Raw genomic sequence first — 18,676 nt, 5'->3', positions numbered from 1 at the left:
CTGATGAATATTAAAGAAAAAAAAAGGTTAAAAAATGAATATTACATCTCTTGAAGATTTAGAACCGATGGGTATAAAGATGATCTCGTGCCACGTCATCCTATGTTTGTACAGGTGGCAGCAAATGGTCGGGATTGGTCGGCAACAGAATCCCTGAACGGTTTTCCGTCATGGATCATCTACCAATACCAATACCAATACCATTACCATTACCAACACTGATCCGTCTCCCACCTTGTAGTCCGACCGACGGCGAAGCCAGAAGAGGACCTGAAACGCCTCCGAGCGGCGATGGAAGCATCGTAACGAGCCCTTGCCGTTGGATCGGATAAAACTGAATAGGCGTTGTGGATCTCCATGAAATTCTGAGCATCAGAGTCCGATGTTGCTGCGTCTGGATGGTAATGCTTGGCCAAGCTACGGTAAGCGGTTTTGATCTCAACCTGAGAAGCGGTTTCCTTCACGCGCAGCACATCGTAAAGGTTCAGCGGCGTTGGTGGTTTGAACTCCTCTAGTCTTCTTCTTCTTGATCTGTCTGATTTGGTATTGCTAGTGGACTCGGCGAAGGCTTCTATGTTAATCCAAGATTGACTGGTATTGCCGGCGCCGGCGAAAGACATCTTTCCAATCGGAGAAACGTTGGCTCCTGAGAATGACAACCGTTTTCCTGATAGGAATGGAGATGCAGTAGCAGCAGCTACTGTAATGGCGCAACTTCTTGCGAACATTGAGCTGGTATTAATCCGATACGATTTGAATTTGATTGAGCGATTAGGGCTTTTTGGTTGTTCCCCTTTTCTCTTTTTTCAATTGAGCAGGAGTTGAGGAAGGAATTGAGGAAGTGTGAAACTGGATTGGATGAAGAGAAAAAGTGGTGTTGGATTTGAGTTTATAGGGTCAGGTGTGGACCTGCTGTTCTCTGGGGAGGGGAAGACCAATGGGCGCCCCAGGCAGGACGCGTGGCCAGTGGGCGCCCGCCGCTTCTAGTTCCGCACACGGATTGCGCCAAACCGCGCCGTGGGTTTCCCATGTGCCCCCCACACAGACTACGGATTTAGGGTGGGGATTGGTCTATATTTTTGGAATTTATAGTCTAATATAAAGAGGTGGGGACACGAAGCATAGAAGTTTTTTTTTTTTTTTTTTTTAGAAATGTGCTTTTTATATATATGGATAGAGTATACATTGCGGGAGTGACCCGCTCCCCGGCGGGTTTCCTCCCTCTCTTCCTGCCGAGCATAGAAGTTATGTTTACTTCCTCTCATTGTCAACTGAGCAACCCTTCCTTGTTAAAGGATCTGCACACACTTTTATGTGTCGCCATAAAAGTGGTTTATACTTTTACGTGTTATTGGATCGGCTTATTTGTATCATCCTATATGTCATTTTAGTGTATTTTATTAGTATTAGGGAGTCCATATTATATTTTCATTGCTTTTTTCATCATGCATGTTGTGTGAGGTCGTTTTTTCATCAAATATATTAAATGAGGTCCATGCAAGATTTATTGGAGTTTCATCTTTGAATTATTTTATCATATTTAAATGTGAACATTTTATAATATATGTGACGAAAAAAACGTCAGAAAGAATTGTTCCATTGAAAAAAATGATCTAGGCCCCCTATTAGATACAACTACACCTCGTACATGGTCAGGTCTACGCATTTCGTGGTATTGGCTCATTGGACTATTGGAGTGCAATGTCCCTTCCTTTTTCCTGTAAGAATTTTTTTTTGTGTCCCTACCTTTTTCTTGTAAGTTATTGTTAAAAATATGTTTAAAATTTTATATTTATTATTTTTATTTAAATATATGTTTTTATCATGTTTTTTATCTTATGATTTCTATAACGAAAACTTGAATCTCACATTGGGCAGAAAATAGTTGTTTATCTCATTTATATACAGTACAACCAATGTAATATTTCTATATAATTTGGGACGTGGGTCATAGGCCTCGATCCGATGTGGAGATCTCATTGGAGAGACATTTTCCTATAGGGAGTTGACCTTACTTTTTCACCCACAACTTTTGGACTCTATATAAACTGATTTTCGAGTTCAATTTTTTACATTGAATTTCACCTTACTTGTATTACTATAACTTTGCAAGTGTTTGTCCATATTTTTCTACAAGTTCTCAACAGTGTTTTTTTAATTTTATTTTCATGTGGATAAAAGGTTCTAGAAGTTCTTCCATGTGCGACACATGACTTGGGGGAAGAATCGGTTGAGGCGATCCAATCAATCCAAAGTTGAATTTCAGTTGACAGCCACGGGCCCACGTCACATGTGCGTTCTGAGAGTGGAAAGGTTGGTGTGAGTGGGCATTTGAGGGTGGCGGTGGTAGTTGCACCTGCTAACCACGTCCACCGATCCATGAGTGAGAGTGGTATAATAAGCATCTGACCGGGACCCGCCCCTCCCCCGCAACGTGTGGCATGACCCAATCTTGCTTCGGTTCAACACAATAAATACATTGAACTGTTCAACAAGGTTTACAGACGTTCGATTGCGAGCCTCGGTTGAGACTACGATCTTCACGGTTTGTTTTTCAGCGGTCGAGATCAAAATCTCGATCGAAATCTTAATCCGATAATATCATTGTTTTAAGTTGAATAGTTATGCACTGAATTGAAACAATTTCCGCCAACGATCCTTCTCAAGCATGTGGGGTACGAGAATTGAGCCCTCAACTAACGCTTTGCGGTTCTTCCGTCGTGTATGGCTTTTGGGATTTTTGTGTTATAGATAAAAATATGAAAAATATTAAGAGGGCAAAGATCCATATTTTTCAGTGAAGAGATTGTGTGTTCGACCTTTGCGGACGACATTTCATAATATTAAGACGGCAAACATTATTCTGGATGTACAATAGCGTGGCTTCTCCTCTTAAGGGCAGCAAAGGTCAAACCAAATACGAGGTTTAAAACATCCAAATTAGACATAAACACAAGTTCTGTAGGTGGAGGGTTGTACGATAATTCTAACAAAAGGTCCAATGGTCAACCGGCAATGGATTCTCAATAAGTGATAACTAAGAAAATGGGACATGAACCAACCGATTCAACCAAATGAACCACTTGGGTTAAGGCGACCAATAGACAGACCATGGTCGATCAGAGCCAAGGAGGCCGATTAAGAAAGTTCCAAAGAATCCATGATATGCAAGGGAAGAATCCCATACAATGGAAAGTCTCATCCTGTAGATGCTGGGATCTAAATATGGGAAGAGTCCTTACCTAAAAAAAGGAGGGAATCATATTTAAGGTTACCAACAAGGTCGGCTTCTACCCCTAGAACAAACGACTTAGAATGAAGCACACCCTAACCATCTAATGGTCAACTTTTAACAGTTGCTATCTATAAATACCCCAACCTGCTTATGTTACTGATTTGATCGTTGAAGGCGACTTTTCCTAATCACCCAAAGGTTGGCCTGCACTTTAACCTTGTTTTACATGTTGCTAAAGAGCACGACAGTTAAGTTAGGTTTTGGACGCATCATTTTGGAACCAGAAATAAATCAAATAGTTTTGCTTCCATCGTCTAAGTGGAATAAACTAAAAATATTATGAAAGAACGATTTAATGGAAGAATTAGTTTTACTCATGCCCGAGTTGAATTAGGACCATAAAGAATCCTTATTTATAGCCTTGAACAAATTTTAGTGTTTTTGAAGAACGACTTTCCTTACAATATCCTTTCTTTTTTGTACGTTTATCCTCCATACCAACTTTGGTGATTCTATAATTGCATCATCTAATAAGGGAGTCCAAGAATATATTTATTTCAAATATTTTTGACTGTTGAGATAAGAGAGGGTTGAGAAATTTTATGACTACATTGATTTCTAGCCTACCAAAGTACCATATGTACTTAATAAAAGTAATGGCAAAGACAGAGAAATACCATTTCGAGTTAGTTTTATTTTTCAATGTTACAATAAAGATATATCAATGTGAGTTTTGGATCATCTCTCCTAGTATTTTTGGTTCGGAGAGATTACCGTTCTTGAACCTGCTATAGATAGAATTAAGGGGATGACCTAAGACTCTTAGGATTGAAAATTCAACTAAAAATGTAAAAATGTAACGTTGATAAGACAAATTGAATCAAAACACACCTCCTTGCAAAATTCATAAAGTTAGATTTAAGTAGATAACCTCCAAAGGAGCGTTTTTACAAAAAAAAAATTAAAATCCTTAACCCCTGATCGAGAATGAAATAAATAGGTACCTAGGTACCTAGGTACTTACTAGATAGAAGCATAGCTGGGATGCCAAAGGTGGATTGAAAATTTTGCTTGCAAGCATGAAGTGTTTGGACTAAAATATAAGCCATTCTTATCAAAATTAACTTCTTATCTTGAAACAACTGAAAATGAGTCAAGAGCATTGGATTGAAAGCTTTGCTTTTAAGTATCCGAAGTGTTGGGACTGAAAAATAAGCCACTCTTATTGAGATTAACTTTTTGTCCGAAACACCTAGAATCAAATCAAGAACGTAATGATATCAAGAAACCATCGGGAAGCATGAAACTGAAATGATTGATAATAATAAGGTTCTGTTAATGAACCATTTAAAGCATGCTAAACCTAACTTAATTGAGTTGAAGTGAGACCAAATTAATTGGCAATAAATTTTTTGTCAACCACTGACCACTGGCGCCAATTTGCATATTGACCTTCTAGAGACTTGCCACTCTCACCTTCCTTTTGGGTGATCAAAGGAAGTTCATGTTTGACAGAAGTTCCTTAACCAAGCAAGGGGGTGTAGCTCATATGGTAGAGCGCTCGCTTCGCATGCGAGAGGCACGGGGTTCGATTCCCCGCACCTCCATTTTCCCGTTAGCTTTTAAGTTTTAACGAAATTTTGAAATCGATTCGAAAAAATACAAGCCGCTCATTTTCATAATATCCGCACCAACTAACCCGTCACATCATTTTAGGTGTTGGAGATTGGAGGCGATCGCGGTGAAATCTAGCAGCAGATGATGGAGGCGGTCCACCACAACGATCGATGTTCTTAAACCATCCATGAACTCAGAATTCTAGATGTTTTTCATTCTGTTTTTTTCTTTTCCAAGCAAGTGATTCCTCATTCAAAATGCTTTTGCTGGTATGATCAAACGGTTCCCTGATCCCCAATTCATCGACCAGATGTGCTGCCTGTGGTGTTTGTCCTCTTTTGGTTATACTATGCAGTTCTGTTGTTGATTCATTCATAATGCTTGAGTTTATTTTTCTTCTTTTCTCTCTTAGTTTTGCAGGAGACATTCTTCCCAGAGTGAAATCTAGTATTTTCTCAGATGCTTCTTTTATAAATTTGATCTCTTTATTCTATATCATGCATTTGATCAACCAATTTGATGTTCGTGAATGGCCCTTTCGTTAGGGTTATGAGGTGTACGGTATAATTCTGGGATTCAGGGAAGACATTATGTAGTGTTTTAGATGGTTGTGAGAGGCATTTGACGATATGATCTGCATTCGTTCTATTACTCCTTGTATTGACACTTCTGTGCAGTAAAGAGTATCCTAATACGCCCTACATGATCTTCCATTTACTCTTCTCACTCCAGGCTTCCACTGAGACTGCTTAGCAACACACAGATTTGCCACTGAAACAGTTGATCCTTGCTGTCCAACAGGGGGAGTAACTATTGTTCTTGTTGCTCCATCGATCAAGTGTTTATGACCAGTTCAGTTCTCAGTCCAGTCCAAAACCTCATGTTTAATCCGGGAGAGTTCAGTTGTCTTACAAATCACAGATTGGAAAGCAGATCCAGTGGGTAAGAGTCCCCGCAAGGAGTGGATTTTTATTTAATATGATTTTTTTTTTGGTAATCCTTCCTTTCTTTTTCCTAGTCTTGCTGCAGGAGATGTTGCCTCTGGAATGCTTAATTTGAACTTGCCCCAGAACAACTCTGCTGCTGCTGTTGCATCTTTGCTCTATCATCATGACTGTAGTATTTCCACTATTGAATCGGGTATGTAGGTCATCTTCTTTGAAAATTGGTTTTTTTTTCTTTTCTTTTCCTCTCTTTTTCTTTATGAATCATGTGATGGTAAAGACACCTTGGATAAGTAAGGAAGGAAAACAGACCAGGTTCTGGATACTAGTACTCCCACCTTTCCCCTCCCATGACCCAAACATAGAATAAAACGTGTAGAGCCAGAATTGAGATTGCCCCTAAAAAACAATTTCAAATCTAAAGCTCAGTTGGTCTAATCAGGACCCATCTCGATTACCCGTAATCATACTGAGCTATACCATTGTAGGTGCATGGTGCAATGGCACTGGGTATTTCTTGCTTGCTGCTGTGTTCATCCACACAACATATATAAAGGTGGTAACATATCAATTGGTAGAACCCTTGATGCAAGAAAGAGATGCTACTGAAACAAGTCTCTCCTCAATAGCAGTGATTCATGGTGTCCAAGCAGCATGATTCGATCCGTATCTGAAGCTTAGAGAAGAGGAATATCAGAGGGGGAGAACAGCAATTTGAAAGTTGGAACTGGGAAAGAAGAAGAAGAAACGTAGAAGCTTAGAGAAGAGGAATATCAGATGGGAGAACAGCAATTTACAAGATGGAATTGGGGAAAGAAGAAGAAGATACAGAGAGAGAGAGAGAGAGCTAGGAGTGCAAACACCTTAAGCAATTACATTTATAGTGTAGGGCTACTCCTTAATCTCATGGACCCCTAAGAAGCCCAACAATGACTTACTCTCCACATGACATTTAATCCCAAATATTTCCTTACAAAACAACTCTCTTATTAGTTATTACTCATACCCCTAGGCTTAGACTTCTAACGCTTTTGAATTCCTTGCTACACAAGCACCAAAGTCCAAAATTAAACATTAACCGCACTCTATGCGGTTCTAGATTCCTGGTTACTTCAAAGTGAATTGTCAAACCAAGAGAAGGCCTTGGCAGTCAGAAATGCAATGCTTCACCAGAACAGACTTTTCAGAGACAATGTATTGATCGAATCAGAAAATATGGAGTTGATCTCCCCTGTCTTAGACAGCAGAACAGATCCATCTGATTGTTCCTCCTATTCTGAATGACATCACCTACATCACCAAGTCGATATCCTTCATTTACATAGAGATAATTTTTTTTAATCTACATGGTTAGATTCATGACATCCAAATCTGAAAACAAAATCATTTTTTTGAGAATAATTCCAAGAATGTAAGGATCCAAATCTTCTCTCCTCACTCAAAAAAATATTTTATATTTAGATTGAACACATTTCATGAATCTAACCATATAAATTAGAGTCAAACTCACTGTACCAACCACTTTTCTTTTTCTTCTACATTGCTTTCTATTTATATCCTGTGAGACCGCCACATATGTTGGCAGGTTCGCCGATTCAGAAAGCCCTTTCCTTAGCGTGTGGAAAGAATTGGCTGATTTCCACTCCAACCACTCCGTGAATTTAGTCCCTTTCTGATCCTGATTTCACGCCTTAACTTCCAACTAATAGTCTTCTCTTTACCCAAAAGAGGAGTGTGAGTCACACTGCACATTCTTTTGAACTGGTGGAGCTTTGCAGTAACAAAGAATTTTGGGTACCTGGGCATTGAAATCAGTGCACCCATGTTTGTTGAATCCAGCAAGTGTTTCTTATTCATTATAATATTATTGTAACTTGCTTAGAATCATTGAGTACACGAGAAATGAAATATAATCATTTTTTTATTAGAATGCCCTCCACCAGTGCATCCCATCTTTTATGAAGAGAAGAAGGAATTTTTATCACCTCGTCTGACAATATCATGTTTCATCCAGTTGACCGTTAGATGATGAACACCTGTCCTATTCTAATCTTATGGTTGAAAATTTTAGGACTCTTGACCATTTAATCCTTAAAATATCTTCTCTTTCTCCGGCTCTCTCTGCCATTTTCCTCTTTTACTCCGACAAGTGGCAATCCCTGTCGATGTACTCAGGGAGATGCCCTTGAGGAACCTCAATAACATGCAAGGGATGAAGGGTTTTATGGCTGCCAATGGAAAAACCTTGTTAATAAAGAAGAAAAAGAAACATTTGGAAAGGTGATGCGTTATTCAATTAGATTTTGGCAGTTGCATACAATCTGAGATCAGGTGTCAGAACTGGAGGTGATAAAAATTCAAGAAAAATAGCTAGAAACCATAAAAGAAATATTCTTATAATAAAAAAATAAAAAAATAAAAAGAAAGAACAAGAAAGAAAGAAAGAGGTTCTTCCATTAATTTCAATTAAATATTGATTTAGAAAAAACGTATAACTAACCAACCGTTTCATTAAGAGTAAACGGTGATAGGCTGCATGGTCACATGGGGCCAATAAGATGATTTGTGATGGAAGTCATAATAGTCAAAAAGGACATTATGCTGACGTGGCTAAATTGGATTGCATTTGGGTTCCGTTGTGATCTCCGGAGTAGAAGCGTCAATAGTTTGGGGACTCGCGTCTTCTGACGGTGTTCGAGAAAGTGCATTTTATCTGGACAATCCTTATCATGACACGTGTAAAATTAGGCATTTTAGGCTCTACCTGCTAATTGTCGCCATGTACGTATACGAATCTCCAAAAGTTGCCGAGTATAAAAAAAAGGAAAAACGGTGGGAAGTTCAAAACCTTTTTATTGTGCTCTAGAATCGATTCGAACTCGTCGGTTCTCTTACAGCTAACTTCGATTTTTTCGTTTCTTCTCTGTTGCTCAGATCTTTGTTTTCAGTCTTCACTGTTTTTTTCTGCTTGAAAATCACCTTTTTGCTATGGCGAAAAGTATTTTGGTCACCGGTGGTGCTGGTTATATCGGCAGTCACACGGTTCTTCAGCTCTTGTTAGGTGGATTTAAAGTTGTAGTCGTAGATAATCTCGATAACTCCTCCGAGGTCGCTATTCAAAGAGTGAAAGAACTTGCCGGTGAATTCGGCGGTAATCTCGTCTTTCATCAGGTGAGGAATAGGTTGAACTGAGTGCTCTGTTTCGTTGATTTCACTGTTGTGTATGTTTTGTATTTGTTTTTAATTTTGTTTAGGGTCTCAATTTCTGGCTTCTTGGTCGGTTCTGAATTCTGATAGTTGGATTTATTGGAAATTACTAGGCTCTAAAAAATTGCTGTTTGCTGTAAATGTTTTATCTGTCATCGTGGTCCTCCAAACTGATTAATTGCTTGCTGTGTCTCCCTATCTTTCCTAACGTATAGGTGTATAAATCTGACAAGTTATGGGAGTAGTTCCTTGGATAATTAGGTTTCTTCTTTGTTGCTGTAGCTTGAATTCTAGGCATGCCTCTGCTTCCCTCTGTTTTCGCAGTTTGAGTTTGATTGGACCATGTACGCTGTAACTGATTAATTGGTTTAATTCTAGTGTTTGGAAATCCCTTAATATTTGAAATATGGGATGAAGAGTAGATGGAAGCTATCCAAGGAGCGTCGCCATCTGGATAGAACAATCCAACCTCTGGACAATTGGTTCCCTTTCTCATTCGTTGTTTGTATGAACTATGATCCTTGTCAAACTGGCAAGCGTGTGCCTTTCTCCCTCCTCGGGGTTGAATTATTTGAATAATTCTCTTAAGTATCTTTCTCTTCCATTTTCGTTAGAACATTCCAGCTATTCATATTATCTCTTACTAGTTCTGATTCTGGCCGAAGCACAAACCATTGCATGTGTGATATGGTGATGCGACAGATTGCAGATGCCTTAGGCAACCCTTTGCAGTGGCAGGAGACCTGCCTCTGAATCTTCATAGTTCTGCTCTAGGGCTGCAATTTGTTCCATAGTCATATCATGGATTCATTGCCGAAGCATTTCCCCTCCTTATTACTAAATGGTTGAGACATTTTCATATGACCTATATTTAAGTGGCCTATACTATTTTCCAACCACTAATTGATTTTCCTTGTAGTTGTGGTCATGCAGTCCCTTAGATTGCTAATTTTCTGCTTCCTTCCCAGGTGGACCTACGGGACAAACCAGCCTTGGAGAAAATTTTTGCTTCAACAAAGTAAGTTTCACTCTCTTTGGTGAGCTGATTTCAGTCAAATCTGATCATTTGTTAATCTTTGTTACTAATTTGAGTCTAGACTCAGAAGCATGTTGATGCTCTGTAAATTTGGCACTTGATTTTAGTGTCAATGCCTGGAGTCTCTGTCAATTTTGTGTGCTTTGTCCTTTTACTAAAACTTATTTTTACTTAGTATAAACTTATTTTTACTTAGTAACAATGTATGGTACACCTAAACTTATTATCACTTAGTAACAATGTATGGTCATCACTCGGCAACGCTTCACTGATGTTCTATTAAGCAATTCCATTTATATTGTGAAGCAAATGAGTTAGATGCATTTAAAACAAGGTAAGTTGTTTTACTTCCAAGGAATCTTCTATTCAGAGAGGAATCTAATACTGTGTCGATTAGTCTAAAAGTTGGTATAATTTTCCAAATTTATTTCTTTGTTTTTGTTGTCTTTTTGTTGCTGCAGTTTCGATGCTGTAATTCACTTTGCTGGACTGAAAGCTGTTGGTGAGAGTGTTCAGAAGCCATTGCTTTACTACAATAACAACCTTATTGGCACAATTACTCTCTTAGAAGTCATGGGCGCATATGGGTGCAAAAAGGTAATGCTTTTCAATTTGAAATCAAGTTGTAAATGTGAGGTAGCACAACTCCATAGAGATCATTTATGATCAGAAACTTGTCTCTAAACTGACATTGAGTCAATCTGGTAGAGACAAAAAGCTATTAGAAGGCATTCAGTCTTTGATGTTGTTCTTTGGATCGCTTTCTGATGTTTCATGTGTACAACTTATATTTATTTGAATCACCTTTTTAAAATATGCCAGCTTGTATTTTCATCATCTGCTACTGTTTATGGATGGCCCAAGGAGGTTCCATGTACAGAAGAGTTTCCCCTAGAAGCAGCCAATCCATATGGGCGAACCAAGGTATATTTTGGACAATGATGCCTCAATGCTGCAGAAACTTCAATAAGGATAGTTGTGGCAAGGGCTGTGTCAGTGTGTACATGAGTAACAGAGAATCTGACAATTACATTGTTCCTGATTCTTTGTTTGCTGATGCGCTGTCAGTGCAGTTGCCTAGTACGATTTCATTTCTCTCCTCTGACAATCATATTGTGCTGTTGGTCATTGCAGCTTGTTATTGAAGAAATCTGCCGTGATATCTATCGTTCAGACCCTGAATGGCAAATCATACTACTTAGATACTTCAATCCAGTTGGAGCTCATCCAAGTGGTTATATAGGTGAAGATCCCCGTGGAATTCCAAACAATCTTATGCCTTTTGTGCAGCAAGTTGCTGTAGGCAGGCGCCCTGCATTGACTGTATTTGGAAATGACTATAACACAAAGGATGGGACTGGGGTATGTTTATCTTGTGCAGCTTATTATTTCAGGAAAAGTAATCTATTTCATTTACTTCTGCACTGTTTGATCTCTTGTTTGCTTGAACTTCATATGGTGGCCTAACGCGCGGTTTTGGTCCCGCGCCTTGGGTGTTTGGTGCCGTGGGGGCTCTTCATTGGGGGTTTCTTGGGGGTTGGTAGAATCTATCTCATAAATTGAATTACCAAATTGGGGTTTTTTTAATTTATTTATTTATTATTATTATTATTTTTTTAATAATTCTAATTTAAATTCTTTAAGTATTCCATATTAATATAACCAAAACAGTATCAAATTATTTTTAACAAAAATCTATTTGATGACTATTTTGATCAAATCAATCTGAATTTGAAATAAAAATTAGACCAAATCTGGCCTTAGTTTCTTTCAGGTTAACAAATAAGTTTCCAAATGAGATGTACAAAATGAGAAGGCGGCAAACATTCTGGAGAAACAATGCCATTCTGTAATAGAGGGAATATATAAGTAGTTCTTTACTTCCACAATGTAATAAGTAATTTTCTTATCATGTCTCAACTGTGAGAAATTGTTTCTTGGTTAAAATTTCCATGCAGGTTGTTTTAATTGGGTCATGAAAAGTATATTCGTTCCATTCTTTGATTCTTACTTGTGTGCCTCATTTTTCCTATTTTGGACTTCTTTCCCAATCCCCCCCCCCCCATATGGATCCATTCTAGTTTGGTTATTGAAAGACCAAAAGATGAAGCTTGACAACTGAAAAGTTGTTTCCTATCTAAATTTTGGAAAGTTGAACTTGTAATGGCATCCCAACTTAGTATTTCTGCCCATTTTGGCTTTTCCTCCTCATCTAAGTGTTCCAATCTTTGTTGCAAAGAAGATTGAGGGAGGAACTTGTGGGAATTTCTTTGGACTAGATGGAAGGATGCATGCTTTTGATATCTTTGTTAAATAAAGATGATGTTTGCCAATCCAAAAGAGTTCCATGTTTAGGGCTGTGAAGGGTCATCTTTACAAATTGGCATTGAAGCTTTGCCAGGGAACTCAAAGCCTTTGAAAGCTGTCCCCCACCCTACAAAAATAACCTTTCAGAGTGTTGCTCCATTCTAACTTTTCTTTGTTTCCAGTTTTTACTTTTCTGGGATTTGTTTGTGTTGCAATCTTTTTCAGTAGGTGAAATTGGGGACTTTCGTTTGTTTGATGCCTTTTAGTTGGTATAAGGCTTGTATTTTTGTTGCTATTGTGTTCTTGTCTAAAATGTATAATACCTATGGGGTTGTTACTGAGACTCAAACCTTTGGTCTTGTTGCATATTTTTATCCATTTCAGTTTTCTTTAATTATCTTTATTTTCGTTTTCAATGTAAAAATAATTAAGTTCTGTTATCATGATGCTACTCCTTTTCAGGTACGTGATTACATTCATGTTGTTGACTTGGCAGATGGACATACTGCTGCGTTGCAAAAGCTCTTTGATTCCAATATAGGTGCCTCTCTCTCTCTCTCTCTCACACCTCTCTACGCACAAGCACAAATATGTGTACCATTCTGATATGGCAGCAGTTGAATACTACTAGTAAAATTTTGACATACGGAGATGAGCACTTACAACTTGATTATGTGCTTATCATCTCATAGCCAGTATTACTTATGCCAGTTTATGGACTTGCATCAACTCCAGCAACTCAGCAACTCAGTCTCCTGCTGATGGAACTCATGGATTCAGGAACTGAAATGGAAATCTCAAAATAGAAGTTCCTCAAGAACAATAAAAATACCAACCTACGAGACTAGTAGACAAATCTTTTAAATTCAATATTATAGTAAACTAAAATATTTTGTCATGGATGCAAAAATTCAGCTGAACTCTTAACTCCTTGAAATGGTTATAGAGATCCCTTTTAACCATTTCTGCAAAGTTTTTTTCGTCAATGTATCACATGAGCTTCTGATCATGAGGTATTGATCGGGTCATCCTTACCTGGGTTTCAGACCCACAGTGCACACATGATTAAGTTTGCAATATTTCCAGTCGGTTTGCAGAAAACCATTTTAGCATGGAAACTGGAGGTACAGGCAATAAAAGTTGGGTCAGGAGAAGAAACACTCAAGGAAAGCTAAGAGTATAACCATCAGAACATCCAGCATCCTCGAATGCGTCGGATATACTGTTAAACTTTTATCCATCTAAGTTAAATGGAAAATTAGGATTGAGATTTATCAATTGAATGTGAAGGTACAATGGTCTTGCCTCTGATTCCTTATGTTTCAGGTTGTGAAGTCTACAACTTAGGAACGGGAAAGGGAACATCTGTCCTGGAGATGGTTGCTGCATTTGAGAAGGCCTCTGGAAAGGTACCCTTCATATGGAAATTGACCTTTTAATGTCATTTATTATCAAAGGAAAAATAAAATTTGTTTTTTCTAATTAGGACTTGAATTCAACATAATTTTTCAAAGCAAATGTTGTTGATTTACACAGTTTATTTCAGCAGTGTGACCTTCACGTGGTTTTATTCCTTTTCAAGGTTCTGATAAGAAAATCTTTTGTTTATCTCAGAAAATCCCTCTAGTTATGGCTGGCCGACGAGCAGGTGATGCAGAGGTAGTTTTTGCATCCACAGAGAAGGCAGAGCGTGAGCTACACTGGAAGTAAGTCTCAGGATCCATGCATATAGTGATATGAATATAAACATACTTCTTGGTAATTCAACACTTTGGGTAGAGATTATTTTGATTTTTGGGGGGACTTGTCTCCTTGAAGCAATCAGTCTACCTAAATTTGAACCGAGTAGGGTGTTCTAACCTTCCTAGCAAATTTACTGCTAAGTGGCCTTCATACTGGGTTATGATCGTAGTTCTCCCTATCATAAATATATATATATAGATGCCTCTTTCTAGTGCTACTGTCTTACTCATGGATATGAATGCCTGCAGAGCGAAGTATGGAATTGATGAGATGTGCCGAGATCAGTGGAACTGGGCCAGCAAGAATCCTTATGGTTTTGGATCTCCTGACTCAACTAATTGATCAGAATATGAATTTGGTTGTAACAATGTAATAATATTATAGTGTCTCTTAGCTTTTACATGTAGTCTGTGTAGCGGGCAGTTGGAATACCTACTTCATGTATATCTTCTGTTGGAATAATGTAGTGGCTAGCTCTTGGGCGCTTACTCAGTTATTGCTTTAGAGAAATGATGTTTTATGATGCTTTCCATGATCATGTCATAACTAGTTTACCCCAAAAAGAATACATCATATCTTAACTAACTCGAATTGGAAATTCTGGACCTGCTGATCATAACAAGGGTTAGAATGGTATATCTGGTAGTTACTCCCTCAAATAGGCTTGGTGACATTTATGTTCTGGGTTTCTGTCAAAAAAATAAAAGGCATTTATGTTCTGAGTAAGTGTTACTACGTTCTTAATTCCTCCTCCCCCCTTCTCTCATCTCCTATTTATGTTATTTGGCAACACATTTGCAGGAATGAAACTGGATTGTTGGCAGGACCTGAGAATTGTTTTAAAAGGAGAAATAACAATTTTTTGAAATGTACTGTACCCAAAATCAGTTTTGGCAATTAGACAAGGATTAACAGTAATATCTAACATTGAATGACCCGTTAAGTAAAAGACTACTAGCGCAAGCAAGAATGAAACATTTTTGTCCACCTCTTAAAACAAAAATAAGCAGACAAGAGACCACTATTGGGTTTTAGGGTCGACTCAAAACTAGGCAGCAAAATTAAGCTAGACGAGAGACCAGCTGCAAAAATAAGCATTGCAATACTATTAGCGACCCCTTCCACGTCCACGTCCACGGCCCCGGCCCCTACCACGTCCCATCGGTTTCCCTGAGGAAGAATTCAAGGGGTGAAAAGAAAGAAAAAGAGTATCGAAACCAAATGACAATGAATGGAAGACTGAAAAAACCACTATAAGAGCAATATGCAATACCAGCAGTTGCCTTTTTGGGCTTAACCCTAGGTGTCTCTTCCACCAGTAAAGTTTCGAGGTTTAGACTGTCTGGAAGAATGTAATATCGGATGTTGTTACCGCGCACACTAAGGTGATCAAGTGTTACCGGATTTTTCCCCTTCAGTGTCAGCTTTACAGTCTTCAAATGAGTATTCATGCTAATATCAACTCCTGCAATAATTATACAGTAAAGACGCTTGTTACAATAAAAGGTTCTGTCAAACTGCAGCTTTCAGCAATTGATACCAATAAAGCAGCAAATAAAATACTTTCAGAAATATACTCTTTAAAACCTTTCATAACAGTTATAGTTATTTCACAACAATAACCCTCGATCAAGTCCACTGGCTTAATGCTGTGAAGCAAATGGGCATAATACTGGTTCTTGCACTGTTTGGACATTGCTGCATTATATATATTCTGATCAACCAATAGAAAGTTTCTCACTTCCTAGATTTGAATCCAATGGAACTCAATTATACATATCTGTCTTTTTCTTCTAAAAAATAAAATATTAGTACTAGAGGAACACACCCAATTTACAGATGACACCAAATGAACCTTGAGCACCTGATGACACCAAATGAAGGCTCTCCTAATCTGATAAACACTAGTAAGCTCAGTTGCAAATCTAGCCTCTCCTAATTGGAGTAGTTATAGAAAGAATAACAGATACTCCTCCAAATGAGAATCTCCACCAATGTCAGATGGTTGGACAGATTTCAGCTGACAATAGCTTAGAGCAGGTAAAACAAGGTTTTGCCAAAAGCTGGTCCTGCCAATATTGAAACCTGAGAGGTGCGTCTGCAGCCAGTCCTGACATTTGGCTTTGCGTCAACTAGCCCACCCTCAGGATTCAAACCTGTGCACTTACCTTGACAACCCAAACATTTATCATTATTCTAAGCAAGAGCCCTACTATATCCATACAAGGGATGTAGAAATAAGCACTATTTCTTTCAAGTCCAAAAAGGAAGTGCCTATAAAGATTTCAAATGGATCATGAATGAAGTATTCACCAAATATCTGAATCAGTTCATCTTCCAACAAAAAATGCTCTACACACCCAAATTTGGAATCTATTAGGAAGATAATTCTGGACCAAACCATTGGCACAACTAGACCAAAACTTTGCCTAGAATACCACAAAAGAATCAAACATGGCACTTAAAGAGTATTATACAGGAAAGTTGTTGACAATCATTATGAAAAATGTGGCCTAACCAGAAACTGGCTGATCCAACATACTCTCCTGCTGGAAACCAGTAGATCTTACCTCCACACACCTGAGGACTACTGGCAAAAAAATTACCAATGATCCAAGAGGGCCAAATGTATGCAGCCTTATTTTCACTTTGTTAAGAGGCTTTTCATGTTTAGGGCCCACAGCCTGACTACTGAAATAGCGTAACTTAACCATTGTGCCAAGGCTCACCCACTTCTCATAGAATTTATGACAAGCAAAAACGTCCAACTACAGTGAACAACGAACATTGATTGATTAGTGGAATGCTAGTTTGGGGTAGTGAGGATTCTTAAAGTCCAAATCTCACACTGCAACTGAAACAAAGCTTTAAGTTCCACAAAAAAATAAAAAATAAAGAACATTGATGGGAAGAGTTTGAAGTTTCAAAGTTGTGACTTAGTAAAGAACTAAGAATCAACTATCCAAAGGAAAAAGAAGAGAAGAACAAAGAGGGGATGGGAAATCACAATTGAACAAGGGAGACCAAAAAGAACAAGCGACAGATCCAGAGAGACGATTATCAGAAATCTTTACTTATAATAAGCCAAACAAAATAACAACTGAACAAGGGAGACCAAAAAGAAAAGAAACCTAAATGGTAATTACTAATACTACTAACCAAAACAGGACTCGCTCACAACTGGACACTCCTTACAAGGAGCATCATACTTAGTTCCACCAATACTACAGGGCTCAATAGGGGTTCATGAATCCTACAGGAAAACAATTTAACAAACTCCAAAGCTAGGAGACATTCGCTTAGTACTCCACTGTCAATTAAATCATTCAACCAAGCAATTAGCAACTTAAAGTTTGAGTTGCACAGTTTAACTATCAGTTCATTTTGAATGGGATCTTCTGTAATCTGAAATTTTCCACCAAGGCCCAAATGGGGTTAATTAAATTGCAAATTTCAAGTCAACTAACTCCACCATTAGCATTTAAGAACCAGAACTTAGAAATGGAATCTTCATAAGAGAAAGGTTTTGAACAAGAATTTAAGGACCAGCGGATCCTTGATTCAGAACTGAAGTCCTACATCTGCTAGAAGAAAAACAAACAGTAATCCAAGTGTCCCAAGTAGTTTAGCAGGAAATTCTATGCATGGCAGACTCTCATACTTAGTGTGAAAGTGTCTTAAGTGTTAACTGCCAAGACAATCTCAAAGATCAACTTGGCTCAAGAGGGTGGTCTACAATTAACTGGAAGGGAATCTGGAAGACATTTTCCCTCCCATCCTCCCAGTTTGGAGAAATTAAAACCCATCCTCTTCAATGCAGCCTCCACCTGCAGCTTTTGTACTCCCAATTTCTGGAGTATGTGCCCCTTGATCTCAAAAGATTGAGTCTCCTGTGTGGCACAACTTGCTTGTGGGGCTTTCTCATGTGGCAAACTAAATACATTTCACTTGACAAAAATGGTTTCAGACCACTCCCATTTTCTCCATTCGACATAAAAAATATCCTTCCGTTTTCAAATATTCGTTGAACTTAATTATTTGGATAACTTAGGAAAACAGAACTTTAGCAAAACCCTAGCAGTACGGTAAAGCATAAACCACAAAACCATGGATGATACAAATTAAACTAAGAAACAATGAAAAAGAAAAGCTGTAAAGGAACCTGTAATGGTGCCATGAACAACAGTTCCGTTCTTAAGCTCGATCGAGACAGTCTCATTGTTGAGCTTCATGAGAAACCTTTTGACGATTTTCAGATCCGAAGCCAACAGAACGAAAACATGTCAGGTTACAGGGAGTAGAACAATAAATCTGAATTGAACTAAGTAGAGAACTCACCTGACCAGCTTCATCTTTGGCGATTGGCAGGGGAAGGAACTTTCAGGCTCCAAAAAAGGCCAGCTCGGTGCGGGCGGGAGTAGCTGTTCCGCTTTCAAGAGCTGGAGGAATCGGTTCACGGGTTTTGAAAATGAAAATCTGTCACGATTTTTATGGACCGTCGTGTGTTACATTTCGGTCTGTCCGACCGAAAGATTTCGATATCGACTATTGAGATTCAATGGAAATATTAACCGAAATGTCGACCTG

At 38.4% G+C, this 18,676-nt stretch overlaps 3 protein-coding genes and 1 non-coding gene across 5 annotated transcripts; 2 read left to right on the top strand and 2 right to left on the bottom strand.

Annotated features, from left to right (window-relative positions):
* On the bottom strand, positions 1 to 873 carry LOC148999576 (Chaperone DnaJ-domain superfamily protein). Its single transcript, XM_089140528.1, has one exon. It carries the CDS (start codon positions 726 to 728, stop codon positions 210 to 212), a length of 519 nt encoding a protein of 172 aa, XP_088996654.1. The 5' UTR covers positions 729 to 873; the 3' UTR covers positions 1 to 209.
* A 3,896-nt stretch (positions 874 to 4,769) lies between these two features.
* Positions 4,770 to 4,842, top strand: TRNAA-CGC (transfer RNA alanine (anticodon CGC)). The gene has a single exon. It is a non-coding gene; the product is annotated as a tRNA-Ala (tRNA).
* A 105-nt stretch (positions 4,843 to 4,947) lies between these two features.
* LOC148999574 (UDP-glucose 4-epimerase GEPI48) lies at positions 4,948 to 14,615 on the top strand. Of its 2 annotated transcripts, XM_089139407.1 has the most exons (11): positions 4,948 to 5,121; positions 5,585 to 5,794; positions 5,871 to 5,992; positions 9,972 to 10,021; positions 10,501 to 10,636; positions 10,862 to 10,963; positions 11,174 to 11,401; positions 12,809 to 12,887; positions 13,673 to 13,755; positions 13,961 to 14,052; positions 14,338 to 14,614. In XM_089139407.1, the coding sequence occupies exons 3-11, from the start codon at positions 5,963 to 5,965 to the stop codon at positions 14,429 to 14,431; spliced, it is 894 nt and encodes a 297-aa protein (XP_088995533.1). In that variant the 5' UTR covers positions 4,948 to 5,121; positions 5,585 to 5,794; positions 5,871 to 5,962; the 3' UTR covers positions 14,432 to 14,614. The 2 variants fall into 2 exon arrangements, with proteins under 2 accessions (XP_088995533.1, XP_088995532.1); XM_089139406.1 differs by lacking the exons at positions 4,948 to 5,121; positions 5,585 to 5,794; positions 5,871 to 5,992 and adding an exon at positions 8,269 to 8,967 and having other exon boundaries at positions 14,338 to 14,615.
* A 338-nt stretch (positions 14,616 to 14,953) lies between these two features.
* LOC148999573 (small nuclear ribonucleoprotein SmD1a-like) lies at positions 14,954 to 18,562 on the bottom strand. Its single transcript, XM_089139409.1, has 4 exons — positions 18,428 to 18,562; positions 18,252 to 18,328; positions 15,363 to 15,554; positions 14,954 to 15,259 (listed from the first exon to the last, which is right to left on the bottom strand). Exons 1-4 carry the CDS (start codon positions 18,439 to 18,441, stop codon positions 15,198 to 15,200), a joined length of 345 nt encoding a protein of 114 aa, XP_088995535.1. The 5' UTR covers positions 18,442 to 18,562; the 3' UTR covers positions 14,954 to 15,197.
* Between the last annotated feature and the right edge of the window lie 114 nt (positions 18,563 to 18,676).

Source organism: Hakea prostrata, chromosome 11 (assembly GCF_041222555.1).
Source record: "Hakea prostrata isolate BN-2017 chromosome 11, UWA_Hpros_2, whole genome shotgun sequence".
NCBI lineage: Eukaryota > Viridiplantae > Streptophyta > Magnoliopsida > Proteales > Proteaceae > Hakea > Hakea prostrata.
The sequence above is the reverse complement of the archived record's forward strand: the minus strand, read 5'-3'. Positions and strand labels throughout refer to the sequence as shown.

Excerpts from the sequence above, each read along its gene's own strand:
- LOC148999576 (XM_089140528.1), bottom strand. The coding sequence starts at position 728 with ATGTTCGCAAGAAGTTGCGCCATTACAGTAGCTGCTGCTACTGCATCT.
- LOC148999574 (XM_089139406.1), top strand. The coding sequence starts at position 8,785 with ATGGCGAAAAGTATTTTGGTCACCGGTGGTGCTGGTTATATCGGCAGT. Across the intron at positions 11,402-12,808 it reads ACACAAAGGATGGGACTGGG|GTACGTGATTACATTCATGT; the intron begins GTATGTTTATCT and ends ACTCCTTTTCAG. Across the intron at positions 14,053-14,337 it reads GAGCGTGAGCTACACTGGAA|AGCGAAGTATGGAATTGATG; the intron begins GTAAGTCTCAGG and ends GAATGCCTGCAG.
- LOC148999573 (XM_089139409.1), bottom strand. Across the intron at positions 15,555-18,251 it reads TGTTCATGGCACCATTACAG|GAGTTGATATTAGCATGAAT; the intron begins GTTCCTTTACAG and ends TAATTATTGCAG. Across the intron at positions 15,260-15,362 it reads GCCCAAAAAGGCAACTGCTG|GGAAACCGATGGGACGTGGT; the intron begins GTATTGCATATT and ends ATTCTTCCTCAG.